The following is a 21879-nucleotide window of genomic DNA, read 5'->3' as shown; positions in this document are numbered from 1 at the left end:
ATGTTTAGTTTGATAACAGATATRGAAATCCAGAAAGAGTTCACTGAAAGCTGATTTTTGCTTTATTCCCTATACAACATGTAACTGATTTGTGTGAGCCTGTATTAGTTAACTATACACAGGGCATTTGTAAGCCTTTTAACTATTCTTCTTAACTTTTTTTTTCTTCCCCTTGATTTCAGAAGCACAAATATTTTTCAGCATTACAGCATGGCATCAGTTAAAATTATTGGAGATCTAACCCCCAAATCTTTACCAAATTCCAATTTTAATAACTCAGGGGGTGTAATATTCCTGTATTCTGATGTTCACACAAGCTGACTGCTCACAGGGACATAGCCRTTATTCACTGGCAAAGACATGTCTGTATGTGTGCTCAAGAACCCTAAACCTAACATAATTAACCCAACCTTCTTGATTCTTTGGAATACGACCTTAAGCCACGGAAGTCCATTCAGTACCTTTTTGTGACTGTGCAAGAAATCTATGTGAAAATCTTTATTCAGCTACCTATAGATCAAAGTTCTATCCAAAATCTCTTCCAGAGAAGAAGTTTAAAACTTCAGGGGAGCATAGTGGGATTTTTCGACCAAGAAAAAATAAAATGTTACTAGTACTTTGTTAACTGATACACAAGCAATGCATCCATTTTCAGTAATGCCTAATATAGGACATCATTCCTTTGCTATTTCGGAATACAATGACAAAAGTGTCCTACAATGTTTGCAATYCTTTTCATATTTTTTTTTACAAATGAAGATATATAAAAAATAGTATCTGRGTTATTCTTATAAATTTTGTTCACACCTTGTCCAGATTGTAGAACTGAAAGTCTAAAAGCTAAAAGTCAGATACAGTTTTTGCTGCCTGATACCTCTCATATTCTTTTCTTATCTCTCCTTTCTAGTAGATATTAAAGAGAAAARAACATAGAAATCTTCATGATTGCCTAAGGAAGATTTTTTTTTTCAAGTCAGTTTTCTCACCAAATCCTATCTATTTTTAAGATGGAAAACCTTTAAAAATTTTCATGCTCATGGAGCAGCTAGAATAATGACATGACTCAAATTCATTCTCTTGCATATTTTTTACCACAAGTGGACCTGTGCCACTGACAGTTTATGGAAAACATGCTCAATTAATTATATTTAGTTTTCTATACAGAACTATGGCTTAGCCTAATATTACATACTCAGATAAACCAGCGGCCTTTTACACTGTCCATGTTATTTTTGAAGCACTGGTCCAAACTAAACCTCAAAACCAAGCTCTCCTCTATCCATACTTTACTGATTCATTCTGCAGCCATATGTGAGCTTGAAAAGATGTCCAGGAAACACTTAGAGAAAATTCCRTTCTTCATTTCAGCTTAACACAGATCTCTGCACTGCTAAATGAAATAGGGCCATCAATGTGCATCTATGACATATACTTTGAAGGACTCTAATATTACAAGATGAGATGAGATTTGCAGACACTGAGCTTAGATAGATAGACCTTATAGGAAGCCCTTAGGGCTGCCCTTATGCAGTATGGTCATAAGAAAAGGTATCCTGTGGGCAACAATGTGAGCTCACAGAAAATCAAGCTGCACAGTAAAGATGTTCCTTAAAGCCTGATCTACAAAATGATCATGTACATGAGGAAGTCTAACTCAGCCTAAGTATCCATAACAGAGGAAGGAGATGAAGAATTGAAAGTAGAGTCTAGCACAAAGCATGAGAATTACAGTAAAAATACTAATAATGATAAAAGAAAACAAGTTTTTGTTCCATACACCTCAAGTTATTTCTTTCTCTTCCTTGTATTCTAAAGCTGTATATTTGTTAGGTGTAATGTTAAGATGAATGAGCAGCCCACAGAAAAAGCGCAAATATAGGTCAAGCAGCAGAAAAAGGAGTAAGCAGTCCTATGAGAGGACCCACACATGCATGAAATACAAAAATAAACAATATTAAAAGAGAGCAACTCACTTTGGGGCATAGTTGCATACCAAGTAAACAGCTTGTCGCCAAACAGATCCCCAGACGTTCATATTGTGGCATGTGTGGATTGCGCAGCCTATACGATTGGAAGTGGCCCAAACCATCTGAATAAATATTCGTTATTGGTGAAGTCCAAATTGAAAAGAAATATATATATATATATATATATACACACACATTTATATGAGAGAAAACTATAAATACATCACAGAAAAGTCCAGCTTTGGATAGCAGATTTTGAATAGAATGGAATTTATATAACCTGTGTGTAATGTGTGCACATGGGTCCGTAGCATCGCATGGGGCACCTGGGGTTGCAGTCCTGAGGATAAGGAAAAGCATAATCCTTCACTTCATCGTACCATGGCTTTACCAGCTGGAGAATGGATCGATACCTAGGTTTGTTTAAAACATAGAAAGCACAACATGCCTTTCAGATCTAATAATTTTGGAACTYTCTGCTGCTAATCTCTACAACCCAAGTCACCTAAAAATACATTTCTCTAGAAATCCTTAGGGGCAAAAATATCAAGCAATAATAGTCTTAAGCTAAATGAAGAACTTTTTTAAGTTATAGATGTATATGAATTATTGCTGGAATAATGGAAGAAGCTTGCATCAGCCTAAGATCTGGACCTTAAAGACTGATTARAATAACTGTTTTGTAAGATATCTGCCTACCTTCCAGTTCTTACAGACAGGTTTTGGCCCAAGAATCTCAGTAAGTAGGAAGGTCCATGGTCCCAAATGCATGTAGCAGCCCAAGCTTCTGCAGACTTGGCAAGAGTTTCATCCCAGACCTGACAAAATAAAAAATCCTTAGCAGCAGGACAAAACAAACACATGTGACAGTGCAATATAAGAAACAGGTATTTTAAGTCCTAAGTGCAATAACATAGCACAATAGGTTTGTAACCTAGAAAGAGACCTCCTGAATTCCCAAAATCATGGTCCAGTATGTACAGGACCTAATAGGATCTGTACTAAATCACATACTTCATYAGAAGAATCCAAGTATTCGGATCCTCTATTGTTGGCTCAAAAAGCCCTCCATTCTCCTACCATTCTTCCTCTGTGTTGATGAGATCCATATGTGGAGAGGAGTAGAACATTGGATGGGACTCAGATGGAAGGTTAAAGTGAAGGAGACACACACAGGGTGGAGCATTTTAGCACAGGTATTACATACTCCACAAAACCTCGACATATTTGAAAAGGGATCTCAGCAGTATCCATGGCTAGAGAGAGCACTTGGCAGTTTTCCATATTTGAGGCCACAAGGTCAAGAAAAGGGGTTCCACAAAGCAAAAACTAGGAACAGTTTCCAGGTGCAGTATAAGTTGCATCACTTTATTTTGCATGGGAGCTGATATTGCTCCTTGATTGGAATAAAAAAGAAAACAGCTCTATAAGGAGAGTTTTAACCATTCCTACTCCCTAAGTCATTTCCTTGTGGTAAGAACGTGACAAGCGACCTTAAACAGTTTTTCTTTTCTAATACGTTTCCTGCTTATTTACATGCTTGGTTTGCAACTCTACTGTTTTCTTCACAGCAAATAATAAAGATATCAGCAATAGAACCTACAGCAATAAAACCTACTGCAATCCTGGAGCCTTAGGTAAGGAATATCTTGCTGTTATGTTACAATTCTGCACAAATCCTCATATATCTTGGTTTTTAAGTGATGTACAAGTAGACTCTAGATCCTGGAATTAGACATGCATTTTGAATACCCCAAATGGAGTGTTTTGGTGAATTGAAATTAGAAAGACAGAAACAGAATGTGGTAAAACTGTTTACCGAGCCCATAGCATCTTTTTAAATACAAAGAGAAGCTCAGTCTTGAGTGGCTACTAAACAGAATATACTCTGTGAGGTATGAAATAAGAGGCAAAGTCAGAAATAAACTTATCAAAGGGTAAGGTGGCTCACAACACAAATATTTTCTGTACTATGAGCTAGTACAGATTTCTAAAACAYTGAATTCATAGTTTTAAGTTTCCAAATCTGAAGAAAGGGCTGACCACAGATCATGGAACAGGACAGTAATTTGTGTCCCAGACTCTCTAAGGTTGTTTGAGAAATTTCTCTAAGTGAAAAGTATAGAATTTACTGAACTTTATGAACTTGCTATATCATTGAATCCGGCTTTTGCTAATATGGAGGAGACGAGGTAGATCCTAAATTAAAACATAAGAAATGTAACAGAGATTGTGGATCATTAACACAAATGATCTTCCATTCAAGTGAAGTCTCCTTAGGAGAAATACTGTGCTTAAAGCTGAAAGACTTACTTTACGCCTGTTAATAACAGTAATAACAGGTCCCAGAGTGAAGTAAAAGCAAATTAACAGTAACAGGACAAAAAAAAAGAAAGAAAAAGGAATGTTAGGAAGAAGCATACTAAGAGGGAATATCCCTTGAGTCAGGGAATATTTTGACTTTAGCTTTCAAAAACAAAGRGAGTTTCCTGTATGTGTTAGAGGTAAGACTATAACTAAGGAAAACAGAAGACTAGGTAGGACTACTAGGATACAAGAGAAGCACCCTGGAACTGTTAAGATACTGTTCAAAATCCAGAAAATGCTCCTGGGTCCAAGAGGAAGAGAAYGGAGTGCTGATCTGTATCTCTGCTGTTTAGCCAATTAGCAGAAGGTGACCAAYATTTGAATAACTTTTTATAAACTTTGTGATATTTCAGTGGTCCCCAAAAGAGTGCTYGTGGCCTTGAAGAGGGGACAACAGTAGGTACAAATGGAGAACTGYGCCTGGGAAGTGTTCCTGAGAAGCCATAGCCACAGACTGACTGTGTTTGGAGCCTGCCCAGACCCAAGGGAACTTAAAAGTACATGAATCCAGCATGTGGGTCCAAACACAGCTGGCTGGTGTGCAACCATAAGGGGCAGTTCAGCCAGTACTGTGACACCCCATAAACACCCTTCTTTGCTGGGATTAATCATGCTTCTGGCATGAATGCTTTCTGCCAGGAGGCTGAACATGAGGTTTGCGTGCTTGCTCCCAAGTGACCTGGCTGCAGTCCCACAATAATCCGAATGCGTACTGTATTTGCACAAATAGCACTGAGCTCCTGATTTTGACCCAGCATATTTTCACACGTTAAACTGCTTTGCAAAATAGTATGTTAGGTGATTAAAAGTGTGAAGATTGGATCAGATTTTCACGATTATTGCTATCTGTAAACTGGGTGCTCCCCCTGCCTTGSATAGTAAGAGAATTGTTCACCGACTTTTACTTCTCTTCAAATTCTTTTTCTGGTTCTCAGACATCATTTGTAGCATATGCCTGTGAAAGCCTCAGGGGGCTGTTTCAAACTCAGTTAAAAATTTGTGGGTAACGCAGGTAAACATCACTGTGATACATAGTACACCCTGTTTTCCATTATCTGTTCACTCTTGACTACCCTCTGGGCATACGAAGTTTTTTGCAAATATAAAGAGAGACAGAGACAGAGACAGAGAAATCACTGAATAAGAAATAAAAGATAAAAGACGTGGAAGGGGGCATCTGTAACTTCTTTTCATTCTCTCCGCCTCTACATTATCAAGCTGGTGAAACATGCTTGTACAGGGTCCCCTGTTACTATATATATCATTTGTATTTCATAGGAGAAGATGAAGAACTTCACTAGGATRTTCCCTAAGTTTCTTTCTGTTAGAAAAGCAATAGCCTCACTCCYTCCAGGGTGAGCACTAGATTTTCTCCACAAGAAAAGACAAGTAAGTAATATAGGCCAAAGCAGAAAAATGATTATCTCATAATGACCTAAAATCTTCTTAGTCATAAGAAACTATACCATTCAACACTTTGAAAAGAAGACTGACCATGGGCTCACACTTGTGTTCATTTTTTATCTCAGTTCAGTCTCCTGCATTGGGCACATTGGAGAAGAGAGTAAGGAGATTTAGGGCTTTTTGAATCTATAAGACTTCATTGTTGTGTATAAAGAAATAGGATATAAAGAAATAGAAAAATGTCTTAAAGTGAGAATCTGAAATAACTTGAAAGCCTGAAGRGCAGTTTCTGTATGAGGAAACATTAACAGGCTCAAGCAAAGGATTAAAAAATAATGATTTGATAAAATAATGAACTGTGTAATGATGACCAATACAGTCTTCCTATTAAGTATGTTAAAGAAAGCTGCTTGCCATGAAAACTGCAAAAGGGAATAAGGAAAACGATTTGCATACACAGCAGATCAAGATCTGAGCAGATGACTCATCCTCATGCATTAATCATGCAAACTCCCAGTTGCCAAACAGTGCTCATTCTCTCCCTGGGGAAACCTTATCTTTGTTTGCTAGGTCACCAGTGTTTGGGGAAGCTGTCACCTTCATTCCACTCAAAATAAGAAGCCCCTCAAACTCTCTAGACCACCGATTTGGTCCACAGTGGACCCCAAGTCCCCACCCCTCACCCAAGTGTAACTGAGCTGTGATAGAGTTAAAGCATCTCTCACCACAGTTCCATTGGCAACTTGAAGTGCACATCCCTAGGCCAATTTATTTTTGCTTCCTCAGTCAAAAAGTATTTTCCTAGAAAGCTGTCTGACTGTAATATCTGCACTGTTCTCTACTAAACTACGCTTTAGAAAAGCTTTAACATGAGCATTGTCAAATGGACTGAAAACGAGTAATAGGTATTGATAAAGGCTAGTGTTTCCATATGATTTTCAATATCAGAGACCACAGGCTTTATCATCTGGCTTTGGGGTGCTCTATGCACTCACATAGCACATGCTAGTTGAGTGTCAGGAATAAAATCTTAATAAAGTCAGCAGSAGTTTTGCCAGTAAGGCCAGAATTTTACCCAAGCTTTTTTTCCCCCTACTCTCTAAGCAAATAGGGAAATAAAGTCTGTGTTTTCTATGAAGTATAACAAACAATAGAGCTTAAAAGGAAATCTTTTTTAATGTTGAATGAAATTTCTTGAAGTCCACTAAGTGTTTGCCTTTTAATGTTGTGTCACAGTTTCCCTGACTGTCTATAGCCATTTCCTGTCTCTCAGTTATTCTTAGATAATTTACATGTAAAGGGGATGGAGTTGCCCTTTTGTTCCTTGTTGAAACAGCTTTTAATACTATGAAGTCCTGGTCTAGCTTTTAATCCTATGGTGGCCTAAGAGTGATGCTGTTAGTTACTAAAAGGATGACGAAATTCAAGAAATGTTCTGATGATGAAAAAGGAAAAAAATGAATTAGTTACAATTCTACAAAGATCTTTCCAGAGCATGTGCTAAATGATATTTAGTTTTTCCCTTCCTAAATTGATAGCTGTGCCTTAATTCGAGAAATGCTCTTCATAGCTATTAACATAGAATCTGAATTTAGGAACAAAGTCCTTCCATTTATTCTCATTATGGTCAGACTTGTACTTCTAGTATCAATCATTTCAATGGAGTGGCTTTCTCTTGCTACCCTGTTCACACARGTCTTTGGGGATAGATCCTGGTGGAGAATGGGAACTGAAACTGAAAGCACCAAAGCACCTCAGATAAAAATTACACTATTTATCTGTAAGCAAAACACATTAAATAAATATACTGAAAATAAATTTGATAGAGCTCTTTAATCTGAGTCACCTGTTCTTACCGAAAACTTTCTAAAGGATGGCTGAATTACTGCAAACATATTGCTACTCTGGGTACATTTACCCTCTGATAATTTTTCAAGATTAAACATTAGACTTTGTTGATTATTTCAATTTTTCTTGAAAAGAAGAATGTGTCATATTCATAGTTTTAAATGCATTAGTGCAACATTTAATAACTGCTTGAACATGAAAACTTTGCTGAGACATCTGTGAATGAAGGATTTATAAAATCATAGTTAAATGATACTGATCAAAACAGAGCACGTACTAAAAGCAATACTCTCAGAGTTTGAAGCACAGTGCTGGTGTTAAATCAAATATCAGGCCTCAGGATTTTGATGGCATTAAGGGATCATGTGCCATTTTGGTTGTGTACCTTTATTAATACAAGAAGGTCTCAAATTTACTACAGATCTTCAGTATGACTACCCATAAGTGAAATAATTAATGTCACAGCCTCCTTAAAGACTTTTGGTGGAGTACTTCATAGTTTCCTTGTATAACAGGTTAGAGTCCTTGTAGTCCAGTTTCCTATTACTTACACTTACTTAAGTAATAAGCATTACTTATGTTGTATAATAAGTACATACAGATTAGGAAAATAAGTCTTTCTATTGTGCAAGTTCTCAGGACCTCTGGCTACCAGTGGAGCTCATGTCTTTGCTTTTTTTTTCTTAAATTTGTTTGTCTCAATAACATGGTAGGAACCCGTATTTCTGTTTGGAACCAATATTAAACCACTGAGCTGTCATTTCTGAGATGCCAGAATTTGCTGTCCAGCAACCTATAGGGAGCAGTCTATACCTCTCCTAGATCACAGCTTGACCATCCAAAGGACTGCAGACACTTGGAGAAAGGACTCCATCAGGTGATAGCCTGGCAGATTTTTCCACAATTGGAAGAGCTAGAAACACAAAACATTTACACAAGTATATTTAATGAAAGATGACAATTTGATTGAATACTCTGGACAATTGCTTCAGATAAAAGTAGCCATGTGTAACTATTAGTTTAGTTTCTTRATTACATGCCTGCAGGTTTTCCATTGCTGTAGAGCAACTTGAACTTTTAAAATACTTTGGTAAAAAGAGAAGGAAGAGGAAGGTTCCTTATGCTATATCAAAGCTTTCCCTCATATTTTGAGTGATTCTAATGAGTTCTAGAGTGTTCTGGATCACCCAAAGCATGTCTAAGTCAAGCAAGAAAAAGAGGAATGCCTTGGAACCTCACCAAGGGCCACACTAACCCTTGATGGACACTTCTTAAGTTAAACAGACATTTCCCACCCCTGCAAGTGTAAAAATGCTTTATTCTTAAATAGTTTTTATATATACTAGAGTATGAATGACTTCTTTCCCATTTCTTCAAAAGAATATCTTCTCCCTATCTGGAAAATAAACAGAATTCCAACATTATATAACAGAAGGTACCAGAAGGAAAAATCCGCAGCCACTCAGTAAATACATCAAAATGGAGATCCTTTTTTTATTACTTCTCTTAAACACATTGTCAAAGGAAAAAAAGAAAGAAGATTTGTAATTTTCACTTTCCATGTTGCTGATACCTATCCTAGATTTATAATCTGACTCTTGAATTCTGCAAAACATTCTCTGGTGTTTGTTTTTGTTTTTGTTTTTTTTCTCAGAAAGCAACTGCTGGCTTCTTCCAAACTCATCAGCAAGATCTGTCAACACTTCACTGCATCTATTTCCCTTCAGAACATTGTTAGAATTGTTCTGGGTTTTAGGTTTTTTGTTTTGTTTTGTTTTGTTTTCTAATGACTTTCTACTCCCAAGGTACAAATAAAGTTCATGCAGTTAAAAATATTTATTTCACCTTTCTTATGGGCAGACAACAAAGGGCTGATTTCAAGCAGTGCAACACATCTCAAACAAAACACACACTTAAACTAGTAATATCTTTAGAGATAAAAAGGTAGATTTAAACCCACTTTTAAATTGCTCCGATTAGAAATGCCACAGCTGAGAAAGAACAACTGACAGTGGGTTTAGGGTGGATGACAGTATGATCCTAATGTTCATTTTAAAACATTCAAGCAATACAGAAGTGTGCTTCTATTCTTCTTTTGCCATCATAATCCTTAATCTTTCCCAGCTCAGTTTTATTGCCAATAGCAACAAAGCTCCCATCATTTACACAAGGGTACAAGAGAAGCCCAGGAAAGCACTGCTCTGAACACTAAGTACTAGCAGCAACTCTCAGTAGTTTAGCCTAAACTGTGGGCTTTTTAAAAATACAAGATGTTAGCTAGGATAAGGTGCTACATATTTCTCAGTGGTAAATCCAGTACTTTAAGTGTTGCACAACCAGAGAGCGAAATATGTACYCAAGACCATCCTAAGAATACCTTATAGTGTTCATCAGGTGTCTGCTGTCACATGTGCCTGCTGCTGCCCATGGTGCCCGGGGAGCTGTGACATAACTAGTCCCACAGCTGCCTGCAAACAACTGTCCAGTGGGATTGTCAGGCACCCAGTACAGGTTTTAACACACACTGAGAGTGAACAGCTAAAGATAGCTGTATCGACCACTCTGATCTTCAAAAGCTGACTTACATGACTGTAATTGCATAATGAGATTGCAAATGAAGTGTTGGGATATGCAGATTTAATACAGTTGCGTGGCAATAAGCAGTATTTTGCAACAGAAATTACAGAAAATCCCAATTTGTTTTTCAGTGTTGTGATCTTATTTGACATTAATTTGCTTACTGTGTCATATTAGTATCTTCAGATTGTTATTTGCTACCAACAGCACTATCAAAACCATAATGGTCCCTATGGCCCTCAGAAAGATGACCAGCAGAACCTACTTTTAGCAGTGGTCAGTTAAAATTCAGCCTTTTTACCTCAGATTTCTAATTTTATTCTCCATTAGCGCTATGCTTTTGCTTGTTTGTCCAACTAAAGATCAGAAGCACTTAATCCAAAACACCAACAAACAGGGGAGGAAAAAGCCTGGAGTCAAGCAATTTCTTCCTGTGAGAAAAAAAAACTTTGGGAAGCTGGGCAATGAAATCCTAAGGGTCCAGCCCATCTGTGCAGCTGGACTCCACAGCTGCTAGTGTAAGTCACAGAGTGGATTAGCAGATGCAGTCTGCTACTCCCCCAATATGCAGGTCTTGTCCTTCGGGGTCATTCAGCCTTGCACCAGCATTATTGCTTGCATGTGCAGTAGCCTTTTCGCTGAAATCCCACATCAGCATGCAGGGTAGGCACAAGTTCCCTGTGCAGCTTCTCTCCTGGTCTTTCATACAGTGGAACGCAAGGTTTTTAACACTCAGAGATTTTCAGTAGGACACCCTCATTCCCCCCACTCAAAATCTAGCACAAAGCTTAATAAAGCAGCCACCAGCCCTTCTTCCTGCATACTTCTTCAGCAGACTTTCTGAAAGAGCCTCGTCTCTGTGCCTTCACTTTTCTTCAGTGAATACTGTGTGATGAAAACATATGATCTCATTGGAATTTATAGCCAGATTTGGCAAACCTTATGTATTTATTTGGTCTGTGAGATCATCTGGAGTCTAGGCCCTCTCTCTCTCTCTAAGAATAAGAATTTATTTTGCTCTCAACTGCCACCTGTTAGAAATCTTACTCTGCATTCTGTGACTGATGCCCACTGCAAATGCAAATCCTTTCCCTAATTCATTAGGTACTTATTAGAAAGTTCACACAGCAAATTCCTCTGGAGTCTATCCTCTAGAGAAAAAAAAATAAGATGGGAATTGTTGTTCTGTATTTTATTCTTTKGCAAATAAATATGGGTTTAATACGTAAAACTGCTTGTCCAATCCTATGCTGCAACTCAAAGTAAAATTGTGGAATGTTTTACATTCAATTTACTCTCACATATCCAAGCCTCCAAACATCTGATCCACACTTCTGAAGTGCTCAACGTTAGAAGGTCTTTTTTATACTCTGGGCATCACTAGATAGATGTCCAAAAAATCTTATTGCCAAAAACTCTTTTCTTTTGAAGTCTATTACTAGTCTACATTTTATATAGAACTGTGTATTTCTGGACATCTATTTCACCCAAATTCARACTCCTGCCATTTGAAGTTTGACTGCTGCTAATAGTCAATTTGTTTCTTCCAAGGATTGTCTGCCTTTCTTTTCATCTTTGGCACCAAGCTTTTAAACAATAAGAAACAAAGAAAATTGGTAGGCTGTCAAATTTAATAACAATAAGCTTCCCTGATATGCTATTATTTGTTTATCTTTTGGAAAAGCTAAATATCAGAGCTACATATCTTAAAGTATTCAGTGCTTTCTTAACCTACTGCAAGGCATATTTTAGTTGGCAAGAGCTTACCTCAGAAGTGGCAATGAAAAGGACCTAACTTTGTCTAGCTCCATGTCACCCTGACAATTTGCCATCAGTCTGACAATGAAGGTGGCTGACCTCTTTCATTTTAAATATGATCAGTGCAAATTGCTTTGTTCTCAAAAACACAAAATGTGAATGGCAAATTTGTTTCTTGTGCAGTGTTTTGTTTCTCTTCCAGGAGGAAGTCCACATTCTTTACTTTTTTTATTATTAATCACTGACTTTTTCATTAAAACAAAAACAGTTCTTAATTCCTTTATTCTTTATTAAGAAAATACATATTATTTCTAATTATTTCTATCTGAAATATATGACAGCATAACACAAACAAAAACACATTGCAGCCTCTTCTTTCTACAGGATAAAATATAAGAACAAGAATTCTTTATTCTTAGAATAGGGGCYGAAGTAGCTCAGCTGGGAGAGCGTTAGACTTAAAATCTAAAGGTCTCTGGTTTAAGYCTGGGTTTCAGTCAGGGGGGGTCCCTGTTGCACCTTTTCTGGAGATAATCAAAGCCTGCCTGTCTAAGATGCTCTAGGTGACCCTGCTTGAGCAGGGGGGTTGGACTAGATGATCTCCAGAAGTCCCTTCCAACCTTACGGATTCTATGACTTCTATGAATAAGAAGGCTCAATATAAGATACACTGTCTTGATACAAATTAATAGATATGCCTGTACAGATGGAGATGAAAAAAAAAGCAGTCATTCTCACTTTAATTAAAATAGACCTTGGACTCCATCACAGAATACCTAGGGATGCATTTGCACATGGAGATGCATGTGGTGATGACAGCAGTCTGTGTCCAAAAGGCAAGCAAGTGGTTATCCTGGTGCAGTTCCATCTTTTACTGTCCTTAGGACATACGTTTCCATAGACTTGAATAGCCTGTTCTCCTTTTCAGATATGGAAAGAGAACAAAAATACTGAGAGGTTTAGGGTTACTATCATCTCCATTCATGTATGAAACWAAGCACTGTGTACTTTGGATCACTGTTCTTGTGAAAAATGCCCTGTCTCTGTTTTTAGCCAAGAAGTTCAAGAGGTGCAACATTTAATAATAAAGGAATGTCTAATTCTGAGGGCTCTGGGCAGGCTGATTTTCTATCAGAGACTTTAGTAGGTTGTTTTTTATTTACTTAAACTCCTAGAAGGCTTTCTGCTAATACTAAATTTAAATAATATAAATATTCTCTTTTAAAATGCCATCAAAATGGATGTTTAAAAATATTTATGCCTAAAACAAGCGAAAGAAACTCTAATATGAAAGCAAGTTTAACACAATCATTCCTAATCACTTTYGGGGACGTTCTTCAGATTTTTCAGAAGTTGCTTTCCAGGAAAAGTCCTTTCTGTTCATTTCTTACACCAGTCTTCCATCACTCTGAACTTACAGCTTTTGTACTTGACATAACCACTTTGATTTGAACCTAGCTGAACACCAGATCTGCCTCAGAGATTGGGTAGTGGCTCCTAACTTTGTACAGCAGAAGTTCTTTCAGAAAAATTGGCAGCATTCTGCACCTCACTGATAACTACTGATTAGCACTGACTTGCGTTATTGACAGTGGTGCAATGGGAAATAGTTAAGTGGATAAACTTAYCTGTTAGCCAAAAGAGAACTGGGTAACTCTATCATGTAAACTCCAGCTACTCAAGCTTACTTTCAGCTACTCTGTCAGTCAACATGTTCTGTCTCTGCCGTGGGCAAAGGCTGAGCATGCTGTAAAACAACTGCTTCCTTTCATTCCACAGTGTAGTCATGCAGATGGAAACTCCCTAACTGCACTCAGGTAAACCACTTCAGTTCTTTCTATTTTCTTCTAATTTTCTGAAAAGGGTAATATTCCAGAACTCACTAGCCTATGATCTTCAAACATGCTTCTTGGTGGGTTATGGCAATAGATAGAAAGGACGTGACTCRGTTGTCTAAGCATAGACTTAAGGGTTAGGAGGGAGAAACTGAAGCCAATAAACGCATCTCATCGTTAAAATCCTTCTCATTTGTTCTCACTTCACTTGCTGTGAATCCCCCATGTAGAGCAAACGACAGTTATGGCTAATTGAGACAGGAAAATTCAGTGAGGGAGCTCTGAGCCCTTCRATAGTCGCCTTCCTGAAAGGCTGGATGTGCTATACTTAGACTTACTTTGCACTCTGGCATGATGAGAAGCTGCTAGAAGATGTTAAGATTTCTGAACCTGTCCTCATCTTCTGATCACTTTGTTTCAACCTTCATCTTGTGCACAGGGTTTAAGGGAACACTACAATTCCATGTGCATGTAGGCTGCCAGTACCTTCTCGAGCAAATTCTGCATTGAGTTATGGCTCTTGTGTCTTTAAACATGTATAGTTAAAATGATAGGCCTTTGACTCTTAAGGGTGCTCTTCAGTGATGAAGTGGGTGATCTTACAGATCAGGCTGATCTAGTAAARGAGCTGTAAATAGAGTGTAACTGTAATTTGCCCCAACATTCAGAAGTACTGGAAGGCACATATATGGAAATTAAGGAAATATTATATGCATACATACATCTTAATTAATGCCAAGAAAAATGTCAGAAAATATGTAAAGTGTGAAATTAAACAAGAAGAGAAATTCTATTAAGCAGTTAAAAAGTGCATAGAAAGATTAATTTATCTGAGTTTTAGAGAGAAATATTTAGGTTAGACATTTGGAAATCATTTTTATTCCTAAGGTAAAATATTTGCCAAGAGATGTGACTGAGACAGCATCACTATATATTTTCAGGAGCAGACAAGATGAAAACCATATGTATTTAATGTGGAAGGAAGTCCTGCAATAGGGAGTTCATAAACTATATGAATWGAGATCCTATCCAAGTCATTAGACATAAATCTTGAAGTAACTAGTCCTGCAGTCCTTATTCACAAACATAGATGATTTCAGTGGGACCATGCAGATCAGCCAGGGCAAACAGCTCAAGGAACAAAATGTCCTCTAAGAGGTTTGTAAGAAACATAACATGACAACAGCAAAAGTAAGTAAACAACTTGAGAAGGTTAGTATTTAGGTTAGTATTTATCAGAAATACTTTGAATTGGAGAGCAAAACAAATTAACTCACTTTTTCCATGTCCRTATGAAAGGCTTTCAGGTATTAAATAAGACTCTGGAAAACTTGAAATTGCTAGAAAACACTTTTTTGCCTTTTGTCTTATCCATCACCTATTGCATAGTCACAGAGYATTTTTAAGATCTCCTGGATAGTCAGAAACTTTTATCAAGAGTTTCACATTAGGACTGCAATTGCAGTACAGCTAATAGTATTGTGATCACTAAGTGGATTATTTTCTTGTTTCTCTGAATTGATTTTGTAAGCTGTCTGTAGGTGTTTGTGGACGGGAATCAACATTTCCCAATTTGTTACCTCCAAAGTCAACTTTGAACTCATCTCAGTAAAGCCACACGCAAAGTGGCTCTTGGGCCTTAAAGAGTGAACAGATTTCCCCTACAATTTTTCTTAGCTCATGCGACTACAGGAATTACTTTTGTTCATTTTGTCATAGTCTTTCATGTAGGATTGATTTACCTGTGACGATGAATAAACTCAACTTGTCCACTCCTTTCCACCTCTTCTGCTACCAGCTTATAGTAAAGTGTTGTAAGCTATGGTGCCATGAAAAAACTCCTGGGTATCCAAGCTATTTCTTGGGAGCTTGGGAATACTTCACTATCTTTAGTTCTACAGAGTGACATATTCATAAATATGAAAGTGTATTTATGTAATCACTGAATAGAAAAAAAAGTGTAATCCCACACCATCTTTATACTTGCAACTGCCAGTCTACTACTGACTGTGTTCGGGACTCAGGACACTTCCTTGCAGAACCGCACATGACAAGCTCTGCAACTGAGCRGTGAAACACTCACAGCTCCTCTTTCGTTATGGCTCTTTAATAAGTTATGGAAATCTCCTTAGAATGCTATCATTTATTTCCCTCGTTTGCCTATGGGCAAACTGGCTTCAAGTGAGAACAATTGTATAGAAGGTAAAAATAACAGTTGTTTCTCACCATAACAGATATTTCATTAAAGAATATTTTGGGATCCTACAGATAGTAACAATGGGTACTAAATGGCATGTTTTTGGAGGCTCAAATTTCAGCCAGCAGGGTACTGCATGTCTCTACTGGCCTACCAAGTAGCCGAGATGTTCCAGAAAGGCAATACAGGCTTCTACAGTACAGAATTAGCATTCAGAGAAAGGGATTTGTTTATAGACTTCCCCTGGACTTGAGGATTTACATACYTTTCACACTAGACAGCTGCAGGAAATTTTACACCTCACTTTTTCTGAATCATAAATTTTATAGAACCTCTTTGCTTTCTGTACAAAAAGTGTGCAAAGCTTTGTAGATTATTTTAACTCGACCTCTACCAGATCAAAAGGATGGTGTCCTCTTTCTTTCTGTATGTAGAGCATCAACTTTTAGAGCAAGAGTAAAGACTTGAGAATGATAGTCTTAGGCTGAGAAGGCATGAAGGATACATGATAAGGCTTTTATTGAAGCAAAAGTCATTACTGATACAATACAAACCTGAAAGTTCTCGCTCCCCTTTTCTTTTACTTGCCGTACTCAGTCACTTTAATTTTGCCCTTTCGATCAAACTTAAAATTGAAGACATCAGCAATAACAGCACCAGCACCAAAAAGAGACTGCTTTAAAGTGTGACTCACTCATAGGGTGCTAACATCCGAAGAGAAAGGTTAGTCAAAGTCTCATTGAGCCATTGTGCATAAAACAGGCCAGTTCCTTTCACCACGGATTCACAACAGAAAAATCTCGTAACTGCTTGTAACTCCCTAGATACCTGCTTAGCATCAGAGACTGTATACAACAGAAGGCTGGAACAGCACTCGGTCCACATCTCTGGAACTGAGGTAAGACACTGTCCCAACTCTGCTGCTGCAGTGCACATTTAAACACTCTCTGCCACTCAAAATTGTTGAGACCTCTCATCAGAAGTCCTATAGCACACAATTTTCAAYGCAACAGATGTCTCCACAGGACAGACAGAATAATGCCCAAAGAATTCAAAATATCTATAAATGCACTGAGTGTGTGAGAAGCAGGCTCAATGTGAGAAAAAAATAGAATGTGTCAAGAGGAAAAGCAATGTGTGGAGAACTGGAATCATAAGAATCAAACCGTACCGTTAAGTTCTAAACTCTTATCAATAAAAAAGAAAATGGAAATATGCAGAGGTGAGAATGAGATACAGTCATTTATGAGAAAAACATAGCAGAATTAGCAAAACAGAGCAAAACACAATTTAGCCTGATTGTGGATAGAGAAAGGAAGATACCTTTTCCTTGTGTTTCCAAATTGCTTAGTCCTCTATTTCAATGTACTTACAAGCAGTTTCCAAAAGCTACTGCATCAAAAGCTACTTCTAGCTTTTCTAACTTACGGCATCCTTTTTAGGTGAATGGGAAAGGTAACTTTCTCACTACATTTTTTCATAATTTTTAAAACAGGGAAGACACATTCTGTAACACTTTCACCACGGTGCACATTGTCTTCTGGTGATGACAATATGCTTATTATCTTATTTATGGAAATTAATATTGAATGACACAACAACTTTTAGGTATAATAGCAGAGATCTTATGTCCCCATAAGACCTAGCAGATGCAGTGCCATACACTGAAATTATGCAGAGACAAAAGAATTAATTCAGCATCCAGGCAAGTTCAAACAGTCATTGATAATAACAAGGGTTCCCAGTCTGTGGCTTTCCAACACTCTGCCATCTTCAAAACCTTCCTACCAAAACCTTTCCATAGCCATACAACTGAAAAGTTAAAGAGAGGCAGCCATTGCTACAAACCAGACAGCAGAGAAAGCTATGTGTGATGTTGACTAATGAACTTTCTTTGTTCCACGAAGTTTCATGAGGAAACAYGGATCAACTAAATTCTACAACAAGGTTTGTGGCAACTGACTTAACTGTCATTTGAAGATCCAGGTACAAGTTGTAAACTCTGCATCATTACCTGAAGTCACTTTAGGTAGTGCTCCGAACTTTGCAGCAAGAATAAAGTACTTTAAATCTGGAAACCAAATTTGAGAGAAAGCTATAAACCTTGTCCTTGTGATTAGTGATGGGGCTAGTGCTGTCAGGAACACAGGGATATCCGGTGTTGGTTCTGGTAAAGCAATAGTAAGAATGCCAATGAAAAGAGTAGCACACTACCTGTAAAGAGTGTGGCTCCAGTCTTAATCTTTGTGTCAAAGATTAGTACTGTGTGGCAGTACTGCAGAGCAAAGCTGCAGCAGAATGCTCAACCAATGTAGATGATACCAYGGAAATTTATGCATATATTAAAAAAAAGATTTAATCGGGGAAGGTTTTCTTCTTTTAAAAGTCTTTTTACTGAACTGGCTAAGAAGACTGCACTTACAAAACTCTTGAGAATGTGACAGGGTGCTGGCTTCACTTAAGCAAACTACAAGAGTACATTTCAAAAAAACATAAGCCAAAGGAAGGGCATGGTAGGCTGCCATTCCCTCAGACATTACAACAAAGTTTATTTATGCAGAATCAAAGAAAACGTCAGCACCRAGCTCAGCACTGAAAATGATGACTGAGCTTGACTTCTGACCCCTCTATTTTTTCTGTCTCTGACCTTTCCACTTAACCAAACTTCAAACTCAGATTACTGCATGGCTGCAGGCCTTCATCCTGCAAAGCTGTGAGCACACTCAGCTCTTTGAGGTGCTGCTGGGATGTGCTAAGCAGATTGTATGATCAAATCCAGATTTAGGTAACATCTGTGATAGAAAGATGTCCAAACTGTTAGTCAGTAGCTGCTAAAGAGGAGGATTTGTTATTACTATTATCCCCTTCTTATGTCAGGCTGAAGGTGTCCTGTTTCTTGAACCTGTTAACTATTTGTTGTCACCTAAGATGCTCTGTGACCTTAAGCAGATATTACACTGCTTACACAACTTGTCTGATTTTAAAAAATTATAGATGGCTTACTTAGAAGGTACAAAAAGTTTTGCTTAGCTAACCTATTTTTAACATTAATGCTCCACAGTATGCGTGCATTCAAAGTTGGAACATAAAATAGCAAATACACTGGCTTAGCTATTATCTTAGTGCCAAGTATGAAATCACACAGAGTGAATAACGTTTATCATACCTGCAGGAACAGATAATTCACATAAAGAGCATTTGCCAATAAGAGGAAAAGGTACTGACCACAAACAGAGCATGTTAAGCAGACTGAAATTCCACATGGAAAAGAAATATTTAAAGTAAGTATTGTRTCTGACCAGAAACTTAAAGTATTAGCTGCACATAAACAATATGGAAGAAGTAAAACACATGAATATGAGCCAAACTGTCCATCAGACAAATTGCTTTCTAAACACAGTTTTACCAGATTCTCTCTGAAAGCGCTATGTGTGAAAGTATTTAGCAATGTTCTTTGGCTGTCTTTTTGGGTACATGAAGGTAATGACTTTCAGCATACTCCATAACATTTTTACAGTGGGATTACTAATGACTAGCACCTCAAACACATGTGATCCCATGTTGTAATCACACAGCCTTCCTCATGTCAACAAGCAGTTAACTCACAACTTCATTTACTTGGGCCCCAGCAGCTGCAATGGGAGTACTCATGGAAATAAAAATTAAACAAGGTGAATAAAAGGTTCAGAGTTTAGCATTTAGCTTTTGCTTGCTTAGGTTAATTAGATTTAAAATGTGAAAGAACATTTTAGTAAGAAGCAATAGTTAAAAATCATTTGTGTACTTAACTAAAATCCCCAAACCCACAGTTTGTTCAACTTAAGAAAATGAAATCACAGATTTATACTTTGTTATGTATTCTAGCAATTCTAAAACATTACTCTTCTCTGAAGTAAACTAAGTTCACTTACCATGTATTCCATGTTAGAAGCAGGTGGGAAGACTTTGCCTCTAACTTGATTATGATAATCAAGAATGGCAATCATGTCATTCTGTGAAATGTATCGCTTCCGCCTGGTTTTGGGAATTTTTGCAGAGTCCAGATGAGCTGCCAAAGCCGTCTCAATGTCAGTGAAATTACTGTTTGACAGGAGTAGGTCAGTGGAGTTGGGTAATGCTATTGCACTTGTTTCACAGAGAATGGAAAATAAGAAAGCACAACTGATTGCAGAGATTACTGTCATTTTGGGGCCAAAGGAGAAAGGCCACTGAGATGTTCTGCTTTAAGTCAGGACAGTGGAAAACAGATCTGTAGAAAAGAAGATGTTAGAGGTGTGATTCTGTACATCTGGAGAGCAAGACTGAGTACATTGGCACACTGTGATCAGACAAATGTTTTCTGTCCATCAGACCATTTTTAAAAACAGTCAGTCAGAACGTGTTACTGAACAATATTCACTATCCATATTATGATTAAATGATAACATGTTCTTACTGCAAACATACCAAATGAAGTATCATTATACCATGAATGCCATGATCAAAGCTAGTATTCCTGAAACAGTGACCGTGCTATCAAACAGGATAATTTCATAAATGACACTGTATATTGTAAATGGGAAGACTGCTACAAACCTCACAGAATGCTATGTGCTGAAAATGAAAAATACATCCAAGGTTATGCCTTTCCTATTATGCCTGGATTGTTTTGATAATACCACACAGATAAACCAGCAGGCAACAAACATAAAGCATGAAAGCAGGACACCTTAAAAATAATATTCAGACCTTAAGTTCAGCAAAATGTGATGAGATGAACATCGATAAAACTGCATGCAAAACAAGCTTATCGAGCTGAATGGCTTACCTCTGGATAATACCAAAAAAAGAACACACTCTATTGTTCTCCCAGTATATATAGCACTCTCCTGTGTGCTGATATGCACCTTTGTGAAGGAGTGTCTCTTATTACAAACTCCCAAAGAACAAAGCTCTGCCGGTTTTGAAGCTTCTGGCCACAGGAGCTGCTAACAGCTTTTATATGTTACAGTCTGTATGATCCAGTACAGGCAGTTTCTCTGAAGGACTCTGCTTAGCCAAAATAAGAGGGGAGGAGCACAGCAAAGCACACACACACGGCGATTGGGTGGCATCTCAGGAGTGTAGGTGGTTTGGATATTCAGTCACACCCCCCTGTTTCTATAGTAAAAAGAGGCAACATGCAATACTCTCCCTTTCAGTACTTCCTACCTTTATTCTTCTTGGTTTTTGTTTTTGTTTTTGTTTTTTTTTCCTTATTTCATGGACATCATGTTGGCTTTGCTACTGTTATTTTATACAGCTTCTTGAACATGCAAGGAGCAGCATGAAATATAGAGAGTATAAAGAAGTCATTAAAGTCACAGGAAACAGAACCTATGCAAAGCTGTCAAAACCGCGGGGCAGCATAGCAAGTGAGTACTCACAGCAGCCTGTGGGAATTAGTTAAGAGAGTGATTTCCCACTAAGCAGTATCTGGCAATTGCAGGGCACGCTAGAGGCAGCACGGAAAAGCAGCGTTTACTTCATTCATTGCTGAGAGCGGCAGATGCTTGGAGTACTATTCTCTCTCCTCACTGGTCTGCCACCCGCTCTTCATCTTCCTTCTTCCTCCTTCACTTGTTCACATTCACATAAGCACATGTGCACCAAAGTTGCAGCACAAGCTCAAGGAAGGTTGTGACTGGCAAATATGTCATCTGCTTGTGTAAACTACAGGAACAGCAATACTGAAAGCTTTTGCCCATGCCTGAGAAACATCTGTTTCACATCAACGAGCATATAGCTGGAATTGCTTAGGCACAAATTGGTCTAGCCACTCACACAACAGAGCTAAAGGCATAGCACTGAGGCCATGAAGAAAGCTAGCAAGGCAAAGCAGCAACAGCAGCCAGCAGTGTATACTGGGGACAGGGGACAGGAGAAACACAGTGTCAGGCTGCTCCCC

At 37.9% G+C, this 21879-nt stretch overlaps 1 protein-coding gene across 2 annotated transcripts in view; it reads right to left on the bottom strand.

The window, feature by feature from the left end:
- Positions 1–21378, bottom strand: part of PI15 (peptidase inhibitor 15) — a 28517-nt gene extending 7139 nt beyond the window's left edge. Inside the window, exons 1-5 of one of the 2 annotated variants that reach the window (XM_085325279.1) lie at positions 21359–21378; positions 19865–20202; positions 2667–2785; positions 2248–2380; positions 1974–2089 (exon numbers count right to left, since the gene is read on the bottom strand). In XM_085325279.1, coding sequence (XP_085181405.1) covers positions 1974–2089; positions 2248–2380; positions 2667–2785; positions 19865–20137 — 641 coding nt within the window. In that variant the 5' untranslated portion in view covers positions 20138–20202; positions 21359–21378. Of the gene's footprint in view, positions 1–1973; positions 2090–2247; positions 2381–2666; positions 2786–19864; positions 20203–20760; positions 20972–21358 lie in introns of those variants that run through there. The other variant, XM_085325269.1, reaches the window with a different exon arrangement.
- Between the last annotated feature and the right edge of the window lie 501 nt (positions 21379–21879).

The sequence above is a fragment of the Rhea americana genome, unplaced genomic scaffold (genome assembly GCF_003343005.1).
Source record: "Rhea americana isolate MKP2758 unplaced genomic scaffold, rheAme1 scaffold_121, whole genome shotgun sequence".
Taxonomy (NCBI): Eukaryota; Metazoa; Chordata; class Aves; order Rheiformes; family Rheidae; genus Rhea; species Rhea americana.
This window is presented reverse-complemented; position numbering and strand designations above follow the sequence as displayed.